This window comes from Podarcis liolepis (genome assembly GCF_965112155.1).
Source record: "Podarcis liolepis genome assembly, chromosome: 2".
Classification (NCBI taxonomy): Eukaryota; Metazoa; Chordata; class Lepidosauria; order Squamata; family Lacertidae; genus Podarcis; species Podarcis liolepis.
Window position 1 is genome coordinate 53,258,714 of NC_139555.1, and position 14,127 is coordinate 53,272,840.

At 42.1% G+C, this 14,127-nt stretch overlaps 1 protein-coding gene across 4 annotated transcripts in view; it reads left to right on the forward strand.

The window, feature by feature from the left end:
• The window catches only part of JAKMIP2 (janus kinase and microtubule interacting protein 2), an 85,674-nt gene that overhangs the window by 57,803 nt on the left and 13,744 nt on the right, over nt 1-14,127 (forward strand). For all 4 annotated transcript variants that reach the window (XM_083484015.1, XM_083484014.1, XM_083484016.1 and 1 more), the window contains 6 exons: nt 1,127-1,624; nt 7,791-8,000; nt 9,168-9,266; nt 9,883-10,029; nt 11,868-12,008; nt 12,802-12,858. In XM_083484015.1, coding sequence (XP_083340141.1) covers nt 1,127-1,624; nt 7,791-8,000; nt 9,168-9,266; nt 9,883-10,029; nt 11,868-12,008; nt 12,802-12,858 — 1,152 coding nt within the window. The remainder of the gene's footprint in view (nt 1-1,126; nt 1,625-7,790; nt 8,001-9,167; nt 9,267-9,882; nt 10,030-11,867; nt 12,009-12,801; nt 12,859-14,127) is intronic.

Below are 14,127 nucleotides of genomic sequence, written 5' to 3' on the forward strand. Positions count from 1 at the left end.
TTTTTTTTTTTGGGGGGGGGGGCAAGAGACTAGGGCCCTAAGCTATAGCTTGTTTAGCTTATACATAAATCTGCTGTTATGAGATACCACCTTCTTCCATCTACAAATCTAGTAAAGTGGCGTGCATCACCAACGATGAATGGAACACAAAACTCTAGGCTGGCCCAAAACCTAACTACCAGCCACAGAACACCTTAGTGATCTATTGTTAACCATTTTCTGGTGGCCCATTGAAAAATAGCTAACAATGGATGAATTACAACTCCCAGATAGCTATGTGAATTTGCTTGCAGGTAAAGCATGCCATGTCCTTCTCCTCTCCCTCTGTATCTTCACCCTCATGAGCTAGTTTTTAAAGCCTGAAATACAGTGTATTGGAACACATACAAAGGAAATGTGTTAGATTTCCCGAATTGTGGGTGTTTGGACAAGTTGACCCTTGGGGTCCCTTCCAACTCTAGAATTCTATGATAGCAACAGCAACAACAAAAAAGGTCTTAGAAATTTATCTCTATAATTCCGAATGAATGCAAGACGAGCATCTGAATCAGTGTGCAATTCCCCAAAGGTGGAGATCAGATTAACTCAGGTGTGAATTGCTTGGGACTCAGGGTTCACACTTCGGTTAAGGTTTGGTTGGAAACTTGCTGCTCAGGACTTTAGCTACATTAGTAAACAAGCTTTTGGTCTCACTCTTGGAAGAAAAAGAAGCCATTTGGAATTGTGTGACAACTGCAAATTCTGTGAACATTTTTAAGACTTACATCACCATTATCAACTTTTAGGCCACAAGCAAAGACAGATCTGTTTACCCCAGCATTTGATTTTTAACTAAGATCATATGGTATGATCATACTTCAGCCTACTGCTGTGTCCACCCTTTTAGTAAGGAAGGTTAGGATTCAGCCTTTTTATCAAATTGCAGGAGGAGTATTTGTACTAAGGAAGGTTGTTTAATTATTTTGCTGTCGCTTCAAACTTCTGTGTTGGTATACTTTTTTATAATTGCCATCTGCTTTGAAACATTTTGTGTAGCAACAAATGCAATGGATAGTCATTGTCATCATTATTAATTGTTTCATTACATCTATTTTTCTCTCTCCCTTGCTTTATTGTCTTCCTGTAGGTAAGCAGACTCGAAAGGGAGAAAACCCAAGAAGCGAAGCGGATCCGGGAGCTGGAGCAGCGCAAGCAGACAGTGCAGATCACTGAACTGAAAGCGAAGCTCCACGAGGAGAAGATGAAGGAGCTGCAGGCCGTGCGGGAGAATCTCATCAAGCAGCACGAGCAAGAAATGGCTCGGACAATGAAAATCAGAGACAGTGAAATCCAGAGGCTCAAGTCAGCCCTGTACGCGTTGCGGGAAGGGAGCAGCGACAAAGTACGGACAGCACTGACCATTGAGGCTCGCGAAGAGGCCAGGAAACAATTTGACTCTGAGCGCCTTAAGCTTTTGCAGGAAATTACTGAACTCAAGTCTGCCAAAAAGCAGGTGGACGAAGCCCTGAACAACATGATCCAGGCGGATAAGATCAAAGCAGGGGATCTTCGGAGTGAGCACCAATCCCACCAGGAAGCAATCTCGAAGATCAAATGGGAGAGCGAGAGGGATATCCGCAGACTGGTTAGTAACCTTATCTGGATGGGAAGCCACTTAACAGGGCTCAGAAGTACATACAGTGGTACCTTGGTTCTCAAACTTAATTCGGTCCAGAAGTCTGTTCCCAAACCAAAGCGTTCCAAAACCAAGGCACGCTTTCCCATAGAAAGTAATAAAAATGGATTAATCTGTCCCAGACTTTTAAAAACAACCCCTAAAACAGCAATTGAACATGAATTTTACTATCTAATGAGACGATTGATCCATAAAATGAAAGCAATAAACAATGTACTGCAGTCACACAATCAGTCAGTCAGTAGCTGAACTGGGTTCCACACAGTCACAAAAAAAGAGCCACAAAAACAAAAACACAAAATAAATAGCAAAAACAGACAGACCTCAGCGTAACACTAAAAATGGAAGTGTGGCACTCAAATTGGAACCATAACACTCAAAACGGAAGTGTGGCAACACTCAAAACAGAGCACATTCGGCTTCCCAAAAAAGTTCACAAACCAGAACCCTTACTTCTGGGTTTGCAGTGTTTGGGTTCCAAGTTGTACCAAGGCATTTGAGAACCAAGGTACCACTGTACTAGTTTTGTGCAGTTGTCACAACTCTTAATGTGGTGCCTGCAATGACAAAAGAAAGGTTACAGGGGCAGGAATGAATTGGCTGCCGAAACAGGGCAGTGTAGCTCGAGATGCCCCCATCCTCTCCCCCATGCACACCACATGGATCAAATTCACTGTGGGAACATTGCATCCTCCTTCTGAGTGTTACCGAGACTGACATATAAAATCAGTGAGCATAACTTACATAATAGTAGTTAGTCTCCCTCGTTGTTATTAGGGCATGTGAACAGCGCATGCAAGCAGCCCTCTTTGACTCCGCGTGATTGTGTGCATGGGTACGCAGCTGCCAAGAAAAAAAAATATTTCTGTGAACTTGGGGTGGAGGCCCACAGCCGTTTCTTTCTGCACAGCCCCTAGGGTGGGGTGGGGGGAATAAGCCAAAACGGTACAAATGGCAATGTATTCCATGTACCCCTTCCCTAGGCAAGCCATCTCTTCTTATAGGAAAATCTGTATAACTTTTTTGCTTTGAAAATCCACTTCTTGGGGGGAATACATTTAAAGCAGGGGTAGGAAATATCCATCCCATGATACGAAGACTGTTCACATCTCTATCTAGCCCATCAGACAGTCGCCCCTTCTCCCCAGGCCATAGCCCTCTTCCATGCTCTCTTTGGGAGCTTTTTGCCTTGCTGGGTTGTGTCCTTGAACTGTAATAAAGCCACTTGCTTGCCTGTATGGAGGATGGAGTGGGCTGTGTGTACAGAAAACGATGGCTTTTGCATGGCTGGAATGTAGACTTCCGTACAAAGTTAAAAGTGCAATCCTTCGTCCTATCCACTTTTCCCTGTGTCCTCGTCACTTTCAACTTGCATGTGGCCCCTGGAAGATTGTTCCTTACCCCTGATTTAAAAGATGCCATTGGGTGCCATCCATATAGACCTGCACATGGTTCCCTGCCAGTTTTCAGCAAACAAGCCAAATTTTGCCACTGTACATAATCTGTCTTTCTCTTTCTCTTTCTCTTTCTCTTTCTCTTTCTCTTTCTCTTTCTCTTTCTCTTTCTCTTTCTCTTTCTCTTTCTCTTGATGTATCCCTCATTTTCACATTGTTCCTGTAATTGTCTTTGCCTGCTTGCAAAGGTCAGCAGACAAGCAGTGAAGTAGATTTACCCATGGAAGTAGGCACACCAGCCTGCTATTTGAAATGGAAGCACAGGAACTCGATTTGCAATTGTGTTTGTTTGCCCACAGGTGGGGGTGCAGCTTGCCACTACTGCGATTCCCAAGGAGCACAATGTTCTAGGGCTGAGGTGAAATGGGGGTGAAGTGTTTTGTGTACATTTCCACCCTTGGTGAATGCATTATTCCTTTATATGTCATTAGGAGGTTCTTTTACACCCCTTGGTGAAAGGGTCTAACACTTTGCTCAATAGGATAGCAGGTTAAAGAGGAGATGTGAATCCCAGTGAAAGTGTTTCATGGCAGGCAAATGACACCTTCTGTCGCATGTGACATTCACACTGCGTCACTTAACTGAGATGTGCATTTGAATTGATATTCTGATACAACATGCATGCCCATGATTCAAGTTGGATTGTAGCAAAAATGCACTGCCAGTGAGCAGTGGAACTGATAGTACAGTATGACACAACCAGGAGGACAACAGGGATGCTTTCTGTCCTCAGTGATGTCATCATATAACAAATTTGATTGGATACGTGCCACTGTGACATCACCAAATTCCGTATGTGATCCCTGATTAATCACTGGGGGGAAAGCCCTTCAAATAATAACAACAACAACAACAACAACAACAATAACAGACTCCAAAGCAGTAACAAATGGGAAACAATGGCTACAAACAAATGTTGAAAACTGTGTTAAAGAGTGGAAGGTAAAGTATCAACTGCAGAAGTGCCTTTAATTGATTGTTGCTATTTAAGAACGTATTTTCCTCTTCCTTGGCCTCCAAGCTTAAAGAGGATCAACTTGCTTCTCACTGCTAGTCTTGTAAAATGCGCACAGAGTCCTACACAGAACAATACATATAAAGGGACATGAGTATACCTTTCAAAATCATATATATATTCAGTAAAGCAGGAAGACACCTAGTGGCAAGCAGAAGTCTAGAGAGAAATAACAAAGCCAATCTCTCTCTCTCTCTCTCTCTCTGTGTGTGTGTGTGTACAAACACTGCTGAGTGTATACAGAGAGGGAGTGTTGGATTCAGTCCACAGCACTGAATTTGTCTGGATGACTAGCCCAGAATACAAACTTTTTGGGAGCCACATACAAAGCCAGACCCTTGTGTCATGCATATTGGCTTAAAAGCACATTTCACCAGACTGGCAGCTCTGTAAACAAGATCAGACCCTGCCTCACAGACTTTGCTTTGCTTTTAGGAAAGCAACTCCTGTTAAGGATTCTGCAATCACAAGATATTGCAGGCTCTGGAAGTGGCTTTGAGTTATGTGTGGAAAATTCTCCAGAGTCTATTTTGTGTGAATGCTTGCACATAGACACCCCAAATTAATCATTTCCTCCGCTGAGCATTTATTATTCTTATTTCTGTTATCTAGTTCATACCAAATCGTGACATTTTCAAGTCTCACATTGAGAGGTCTCAGTCAAAATCAGTCTTCCCCAGTGTGGTTTCTCTCTGGTATTTTGCACTACAACTTCCAACATCATGGTCTAAATTCTGGTTAACAGTTTCACTGCTAGGGAAAAGCTAATACCAAAAGTAGCCAACATGATGCCTTCCAGGTGTTGCTTGATATCAACTCCCATCCGCTTTAGCCAACATGGCTGATGGTCAGGGAGGATGGGAATTATAGTCCAATAACTTCACATTGTAATGACCAGGCCTTCTTGGTAGTGGCACCCGCCCTGTGGAACGCCCGCCCACCAGATGTTAAGGAAATAAACAACTATAGTATCTGACTTTTAGAAGACATCTGAAAGCAGCCCTGTTTAGGGAAGTTTTTAATGTTTGATCTTTTATCATGTTTTTAGTATTCTGTTGGGAGCTGCCCAGAGTGGCTAGGGAAACCCAGCCAGATGGGTGGAGTATAAATAATAAATGATGGTGGTGGTGGTGGTGGTGATGACACAGAGTAAATTGAACATGGCATTGCAGAGAGGAATGGGAGATCTGAGTGTTGAGGGTCTATCATTTGTTTGTGGCTTTTTTCTTTGTTTAGTTTACTGGATAGCACTGTGTTGTTGTTTTGCGGTACAGTATACAGTCCCACACTTAGCTGGGGAAATTGACTTTAGTTGATAAATGCTAGCCAGACATTAATCTGAGTCACCTTCTTGTTCTAAAATTGTTCTATACTCATCTTACATAAGCAAACATTTGTATGACTTTGCAAAATGAAAAGCTGCTCAGCATCTACTGATCTTATGGACTGCAAAAGCTAAACGTTTTACGTATAGTTCAACAACCAGTACTGCAGTTAGGACTACTGACATTTTTTATGGACAGCTGCTTCATTTTTATAGAGTTGCATGCAGAAAATCAGGTTTCCCTATGACTGCATTCCCATACAGGCAAAAGAGCTGACTGACTTCTGGATATCACGCTTATATTAAAGACACAGCAGAGCCTTTGCCATAAAACTGTGGGCAGGTCTATGCTATGCATTTAAACCACATCCAACACACATTTAAAGTACATGAATCTCCCCAAAGAATCCTAGAAGCTGCACTCGTCGTCGTCGTCATCCTCGCAAAAAAACCTACAATTCCCAGCATGGTTAAACTACAGTTCCCAAGATTCTTTGGGGAAAGTCATGTGCTTTAAATGTGTGTTGGGTGGGCTTTAAAGGTATGGTGTAGATCTGCTCTAATTAGCCTACATCGTCCAGAGTAACATATGTAGAAGTTAGCAAAATGTGCTATGTCCAAGTCAAAGGTATGCCTTTAGCACACAATCTTAAATGGGTAGAGTGAATGGGGTGCACCTCAAAATAAAAGATCTTACAGGTGCCCTCTAGGTGTTCTTCCCTGCCCTGTGACAGCTGCTTGCTCGCAAGTAGTTTGCACATGGCTGTGAGAATGCTTAAAAGAACCAATCATATGTTTATTACAGATTTGGCACAGCAAAAACACACTTTCTTGATTTTGTAGGAAATAACTACTTTATAAGGTCATTTAAGCAGTCTCCCCACCATACAAGAACTCCCTACAGAAGAATATCTAAAGGACACAACAACCTTTCCACAGAGTAGTGCCAGCCAATACAAATTGAGTGAAAACTTCTCGATCCTAACTGCAGACTTGGTTTAGATGCTCTAAAACCCTCAGCGCAAAACCTCCCAGAAAGTAGCATAAGATCATGTGCAACAACCCTGATTGGTGTTGCTTCCTAGTAGTGATTGGTGTAGGTGCAGTAATAACCCCCACCCCTTTATGACTGGCTACTGGGAAGCACCACCTCCCAATGTGGTCAGATTGGGTCAGACACTACTTCCACTATACAGCTGCCTCCATGGACCTTTCCACGTGGAAAACTTTAGAAGTAGGGTCTTTGAACCAGCCCATATTTATCACCCCATACTGACTCAGCATGTTTTTCACCTGACAACCACATGGTAAATAGGGCAGCTGTGAGCTGGCTTTTGGGGACATGCTGATCTGTCCATCACAATTAAACATTGCAAGTTGTCTCATTTTGGGATAGTATCAGAATGTGGATTGAGCTCAGATACAGAAAGAAATAAAGAAGAAAAAATCATGAGGCCAAAATAATTCAGTTAGGGTAGTTCCACCCAGGGCCGGATTTAGGTTTGATGAGGCCCTAAGCTACTGAAGGTAATGGGGCCCTTTATATGTCCAGCTGTCCTTTGTCAACAACAAATTGTCACTGTTTTTTTGTGTTGAATATATGCTATATGGTAATTTATGGACCTAAATATGGACCTAAAGCAATTTGCACACAACAAAATATGTATTTTATCAAAGTAATTGTTGAACTGAAATACAATTAAGAAGAAAGATATTAATAGTGAAATAATTATTAAGTTCTAACTTTAAAGAATTCCTTTAAATTTGGGGGGGGGGGGCAAGAGAGTGGGGCCCTAAGCTATAGCTTGTTTAGCTTATACATAATTCCAGCACTGGTTACCCCACATAGCTGCTACATAACAAAATGTTGTGTGCCCACCAAATAAAATATTTTATTAGCTCTGTAGCATCTATATGTCCCTTTTCAACATCCTGTTTTCAGCCTTGGCTTGTGAAGAGTTGCAATCTATTTTTCCTTTGGCTTTTTCACATGCCATGACATAACAGTCAAAAATCTGACAGGTGTATCTTTTCTAAACATCCAGACACAGATATGGGGATTCTTTGCCTTTTGGATTTATTCCTGCTGTACAGCTGTATAATCATTCCTTGACCATAAAAAGTTGCCGGCCATAACAGTAGGGGGTGAAGAGAGTAAAACAATTGACTGAAAAGTTTCTGTTCATAGATTGAAAGGCCTGTTTGAATGTAAACAAGTTGAGCTTCTGTATTCTGTAAACTGCCTTCATGAATGTGTAGAAAGTACGTTGGCTCACTGCTCTGGCTTGTGGAATAACACTGTCCTCCCATGTCTTAATTCAGATGGATGAGATCAAAGCAAAAGACAGAACCATCTTCTCCTTGGAGAAAGAGCTGGAGACCCTGACTGGATATGTTCAGAAGCTTCAACTGCAGAAGGAGGCTTTGGACGAACAGCTCTTCTTAGTAAAGGAGGCCGAATGTAACATGAGCAGTCCCAAAAGAGAGATCCCAGGCAGAGCAGGAGATGGCTCTGAACACTGCAGCAGTCCTGTAAGAAAGGGGAACATTTGGGCTTTGACTGGATGCACTTTGCCCACTTATTGCATCATTTCCACGAGGAAGCATCCATTTGTGGTGCATGAAACGTGCCCTCTTGTGGCTGGCGTAAGACTGCACTTCAATTCGCTCAATTTAGCACAATTTGCAAAAATGGTTATGGAAGTTAAAGCTTAGCATTTTTGTAGTACATGGAAGTGTTCAAATTTAAAATAATCTGTTCAACAGTTCTGTAAAGTGGGGGTGTCGAAGCTGAGAGATGGTGGCCTACCTACGCCCATTGCATTCATGGCCGATTCAGGAGAGACCCATGCATACTATGCAACAATTATTTCATTGTTTGAATGCTTTATTTTATGTGAAATCATAAATGAATTGAATCCCAGAGGGTGAGAGACATGGTTTCAGGGTGGGGGCTAAATGTTTTGTCTTCTTTGGGTTAAGGTTACCAGATTTTTTTCAGTGAATCCAGGGACACTTTTCAACTTCCTACCAAATAGGTGGATTTTGTCAGGGGACTGATATGTAAATCTGGGGACTGTCCCTGGGAAACGGGGAGATCTGGTAACCCTACCTTGGGATCCATCATTTCTGCCAAAGAACCTTGGGCTAGTCACACTTCCCTGAAGTCTCTCAGCCCCACTCACCTCACAGAGTGTTTGTTGTGGGGGAGGAAGGGAAAGGAGAATGTTAGCCGCTTTGAGACTCCTTCGGGTAGTGATAAAGTGGGATATCAAATCCAAACTTCCCTACACAGTCCAGCTGGTAACCAAGCAGCTCTTGCAGTCCATTTATCCAGCAAATGTACAGAACCTGGCATTTCGGATCAGCTCAGTTTCTGAGCAACCATCAAAGGCAGCCCCACATAGAGCACATTACAGTTGCCCAACCTAAACCATGGGTATGCAGTAGAATAGACTTACCAGGTCCAGTAGCATTAGACAGACTAAGGTGGTCGCCTGAGGCAGCTGAACTTTGGTGTCACGAAAAGGTAGCAAGTTGTTATTTATTTCATTTGCCATGTGGGGTTCAGGGGAAAGGTGCCTGTGGGATTTTCTTCCTCAGATGCCAAAATAACTTGTCTGGCCTTGGGCACTGCACTGACAGCAGTTTGCCTATATGCAGCTGTTGTATTAAATGATTTAAACATTTCCTTTGCAGGACCTACGCAGAAACCAGAAGAGGATGGCAGAGCTCAATGCTACCATACGGAAACTTGAGGACAGGAACACACTGCTGGTGGATGAGCGGAATGAACTGGTGGGTGCTTTTAGCAGTTTTTTCAGCGGGGGTGCTTGAAAGCTGTATCACAAAGAACAAAAGGACCTAAAAGGGGCCATGACTTATTATTTTGTTTATTAAATTTCTAAGCCACCCTTCATCCCAGGGTCAAAGGGCGGGTTACAGCATAAACCAAATGGATGATTTACATGGCTCCTCATCACTTTTAGATGGAAGGAATAAGCAACTCATGAGTAGGAAAAACAGAGGGCAAACACAAGCACATTCCCTAAAGAGGTGGGGAAGATCTCTCCTCCAAGATTTACTCCAGTGGCAGCCAATGCAGTTCCTTGCAGATGTTGTTGGACTCCAACTCCCATCATCCCTGACTATTGGCCAAGCTGGCTGGGGACTGATGGGAGTTAGTGTCCAACAACATCTGGAGGACCAGAGGTTCCCCATCCTCTTTCAAAGCACCTGTAGTGCTCTAATCTCCCACCCCACCCCCACAAAAAACCCTCTGCCTTCAGCTTTAATGAAAGTTAGAATTACCATGTTATCATTCCTTTCCTTGCACAGTAGCCACCAGCAATGAGAAACTAAATGAAGAAATGAAGAAAGGGGTTTCTCTTATGAGTTATTATTGTTGTTGCAGTTGAAACGTGTTCGGGAAGCTGAAAAACAATGCAAACCTCTTCTGGAAAGAAATAAGTGCCTCTCCAAGAGAAATGATGAACTCATGCAGTCGTTGCAGCGCATGGAGGAGAAGCTCAAAGCAATCGCTAAGGAGAATTTAGAAATGGTTTGTACTGAGTGTTCAGAACAATTTTTTTTCCTACTTGTGCATCGTAATATTGGCAAGTTTTTGCCCATAAGTTTTCTTTGCAGTGAATTTCTGAGATTTAACCGCAAAAGGCAAAGCTGACACTTGATCTCGTTAGTTGATGAAGGCTTTTCCTTCTTCGAAACTGAGTGTGAAGATTTCAGAAACTTGAAACAGGGAAATTATCAGTAGCTAAAAACCAGTCAGTTTCATGCTGATCTTTGTAGCTATGACATTGTGACATTTGACACATCCAAATTGAACATCCTGGTGCATACAAACTGAACACAGCAACCTGCATGCCTAAACTTCTTGCATTTCACAGACTTAAGAAGTTTATTCTGGCATAAGCTTTTCATGGACTACAGTCCAATTCATCAGATACATGGTCATAAAGACCAATGCAAACTTTGTGCAAGCAAATCAGGATTAATACTTGTTATGTACTGAGTTGAATAGGATCCAAACTGAAGCAGTCTGATTGGTCCTAGAACAATAGGATCCAAATTGCAGCAGTCTGATTGGTCCTAGAACAATAGGATTCAGAATGCAGCAGTCTGATTGGTCCTAGAACAATGCAGCAGTATGATTGGTTGGCAGGAACCACCCAATCATGCTCCAGATATAAGTGAATCCACAACCTGATTGGCTTACAGTAGAATTCCAGAATTAACCAATCATGTGCAGCCCATTGTGTAAATAATGTATATAAGCAGATACTTTGAGGGGACTTTCATTCATTCCTCCTCACCACTATGAGCTGAATAAAGAGCATGAAATCACTTTGCAACTCTGAGTATATTTCAATACTCATTAAGTAGGTTGCATAGAGCAGCATCCATGCATGCAAATTTACATGAGAGCCTCCCAATTCTCACTTAAACTATGCTTGCGTTTGTACACATGAACATCCAGCACACCACACACACACCAAGATTCCCTTTGTGAAGTTGTGAGGGGGGGGTTCTTTCCCTTGAACCACACCCCACAGAAGAGATGTTTGAACCATTCCCAAGTAAGCTGCCTCCATTTGTTTCCCTTGAAACTTCTCCTGACGTTTCTTGGTGTCAAGAGTAATTGACAAGCAAGAGCATTGTAAAAAGAACAAGGAATAATTTACACAGATCTGTTTCAAATCATTTCCCAACCTGCTCTCCGCTGCACTTTTCTCTTTTGAAAAAACAAAAACTTTGTAAGCCTATCTCAAAAGATATGTTCAGTGATTCCTAGTCTGCAAGTAAATGGGTCGGGATTCATTTTAATGATTTTATGCAACAGAACTGGATGTCTAATTCTCCATGAAGTAAAGTTGCAAACATAAGCTGCTTTTAGCATAAATTAATTTTAAGCAACAAATAAAATCCTAAGCATTTATATTCAGAAGTCCTACTGATTTTAGGGACTTACTCGCAAATAAGTGTGTTCAAGTTCTCAGCCCAAATCACATAATCTAACATTCATACTATAGTGCAGGACTTTCAGCTCTAGCAAGGTTTTGTTCAGTTTTCTAAATAAGAGAGTATATCAGCCATACCCTCAAGACCATAGCAAGAGAACACTTCTTCTTTTTTAAGAAACTATTTATGTCTACCTAGAAATACACAAAGTGGAAAAACTGCAGCCTAACTCCCTGGCATCCATAATGGCTTCACACTTAAGGCAGGAGGCAACAAAACAAAACACAATACTAAAAATAGCCGTGTCAATTTGGATGTCAGATTGTAGACACCTGGCAGAAAATGTTGTTTAAAAGAAATTTAAAAGAAATTACTTGTTTTTAATAGTCAGGGGTTGCTTTTGTTTTGTTTGCTACACAGAAAGAAAAAATGACATCACATCCTCCTCTGAAGAAATTAAAATCTCTCAATGACCTGGATCAAGCTAATGAAGAGCAAGAGACTGAATTTTTGAAGCTTCAGGTTATAGAACAACAGAACATAATTGATGAATTGACACGGGTAGGTTGACACTTCTGCAAGACATTAGAAGTAGAGGAGTAGCTCCTGAAAGCTATCATTATGAAAAAGCAAGATGGCCTATAATTATGGAAGCATTTCTCATATCCTGAAGTCAGGAGCAAAGCTCCCAGACCACATAGGATCAGACATAGCAATCCTTTATTAATAATAATAATAATAATACAAATGACAATATTTTAATTTGCAAATTTAACAAAGAAAAGAAATTATAGACAATAAAAAGAAATAATATATGAATAATATGAATAATAGCAAAAACAACCATCAGTTCACTTTATGGATACAATGACCATCAGTTACTGCATCAAAAGTTAAACATTAACTTAAGCCCGCCAGATATCCAAATAGATATCAACACAACATTGGCATTTATATGGCATGAATTAGTCTCCCACTGTTACGGGTTGTGTATGGATTTCACCTTGATTTCCGTTCATGAGTGGGTGCCCTGTTGGCTGGATGGTGATGCAGTCTGCTGCAAACTGAACCCACCACGGGCAGAATAATCATGAGGATTGGTTTTTAATTCAGGGATGCAGAAAACTTTCCAGATTTTGCTGGACTCCATCTTACACTAGTTCCAGCCAGCAAGACCAATGGTTAGAGATGACAGGGGTGGCTGACCTTTTTCAACTCATGACCTTCATTTCCTCAAGATCACACCTTCCATTGGGTGAGGGCCAGAGACTTCTCAATGTGGGGAATATATTTGATGCCTGAGTGTGAGCCTGCCCTACCCTGGCACTCACTGTTCCTTGCTCTTCTTCTATAGGATAGAGAGAAACTTATTCGTCGCAGGAAGCATAAAAGAAGTTCCAAGCCAATCAAGGTAAGCGAAGCATAGAAATGTTTTGGACAAACAGGCTGTGCTGCATTTCATTATTGCAGAGCCCAATGTCGTGAGTCGCAGGTATTTTGGTGAGAAAGGCACTAGGCCTCGCAGACTTGGTTTTGCCAATAGAGGCAATGAATTTGCACAAATAGCAGCAAATCCAGGATGCGTTTGCCAGGGGTGGAGCATGTGGAGCCAAGAAGAAAAAGAAGTGAAAAAAGCAGAGATTTGTGAACCTGCACGTTGAGCTCAGTACACTCCTGGACCTCATCTCCCTAGAGAGAGAGGAGCTGCAAATCTTCTGCCAGTTGACCATGCATATCCCATATGCTTTCCACCCCTGTGATGTCTTATCCTTTATGTGGGAATAGAAACATTACAATACAAGTGTGCCTTAAATTCTCGTTGATCAGTCTGTCTGCAAAACAATTTCACTTCACTTGGCAAGTTTTAAGTGCTGATGCCAGTACTTTGCTATCCAAACCCACAGATTAAGCAGCCCTGTCATCTTACAGCATGACTCATCTTTCCTTTGATGTTTTTTAATTCAATTAGGAAGTCTGAAGGCACTAAGCTGGGGGGGGGGGGAACGGGACTGGATTTAACATGGCTTACTTCATAAAGTAGCAGTTACTTTAGCATTGTTCATGTGCCTTAGCTCCAACTAAGCCTGTAACCAAGCATAAGGACATGTAACTGAAGCAACCATATATTGCTTCCCTGTTTCACCCACACCCCTTCCCTTCCTCTTCTGTTTTCCCTGTGTCAGATTTTAGAATGGAGGCTCCTCAGGGCAGGGATCTCAGTTCTTATATCTCTGTAAAGCAGCATGCACAATGATGGAACTATGTAAATACATTGATAACAAATCAATAGTGGGTGCAACAACAGTGGGTTGTATACAGCAGCGTCCTCCTGATCAAGGAAGGCTCTTTGATCCATCTGTGATTCCTGAATTGCATGGGGCTAGGCGAGAAGACTCTTGTGGTCCCTTCCAACACCACAGTTCTGTGATTTTGTTTGAAGAAAAGCTGGAGGCAAGCGATTTTCACTGATTCCCTCTGTATTGCCCTTTGCCTCCCCAAATCTGTAAAGGAGGTTGGGGGGACTCTCTGGAAATGCGTGGAAGGTGGTGCAACAGGGGGCTGCAAGAGAAAGGGCAGCTGTGTGTGAAAATCACATCTCTCCCATTTCCATTCATGAAAGCCTGCACTAGATCAAGCAGCCTTCCATGCGCAGGGCCCATTGCTAGCAACTGGAATCCTG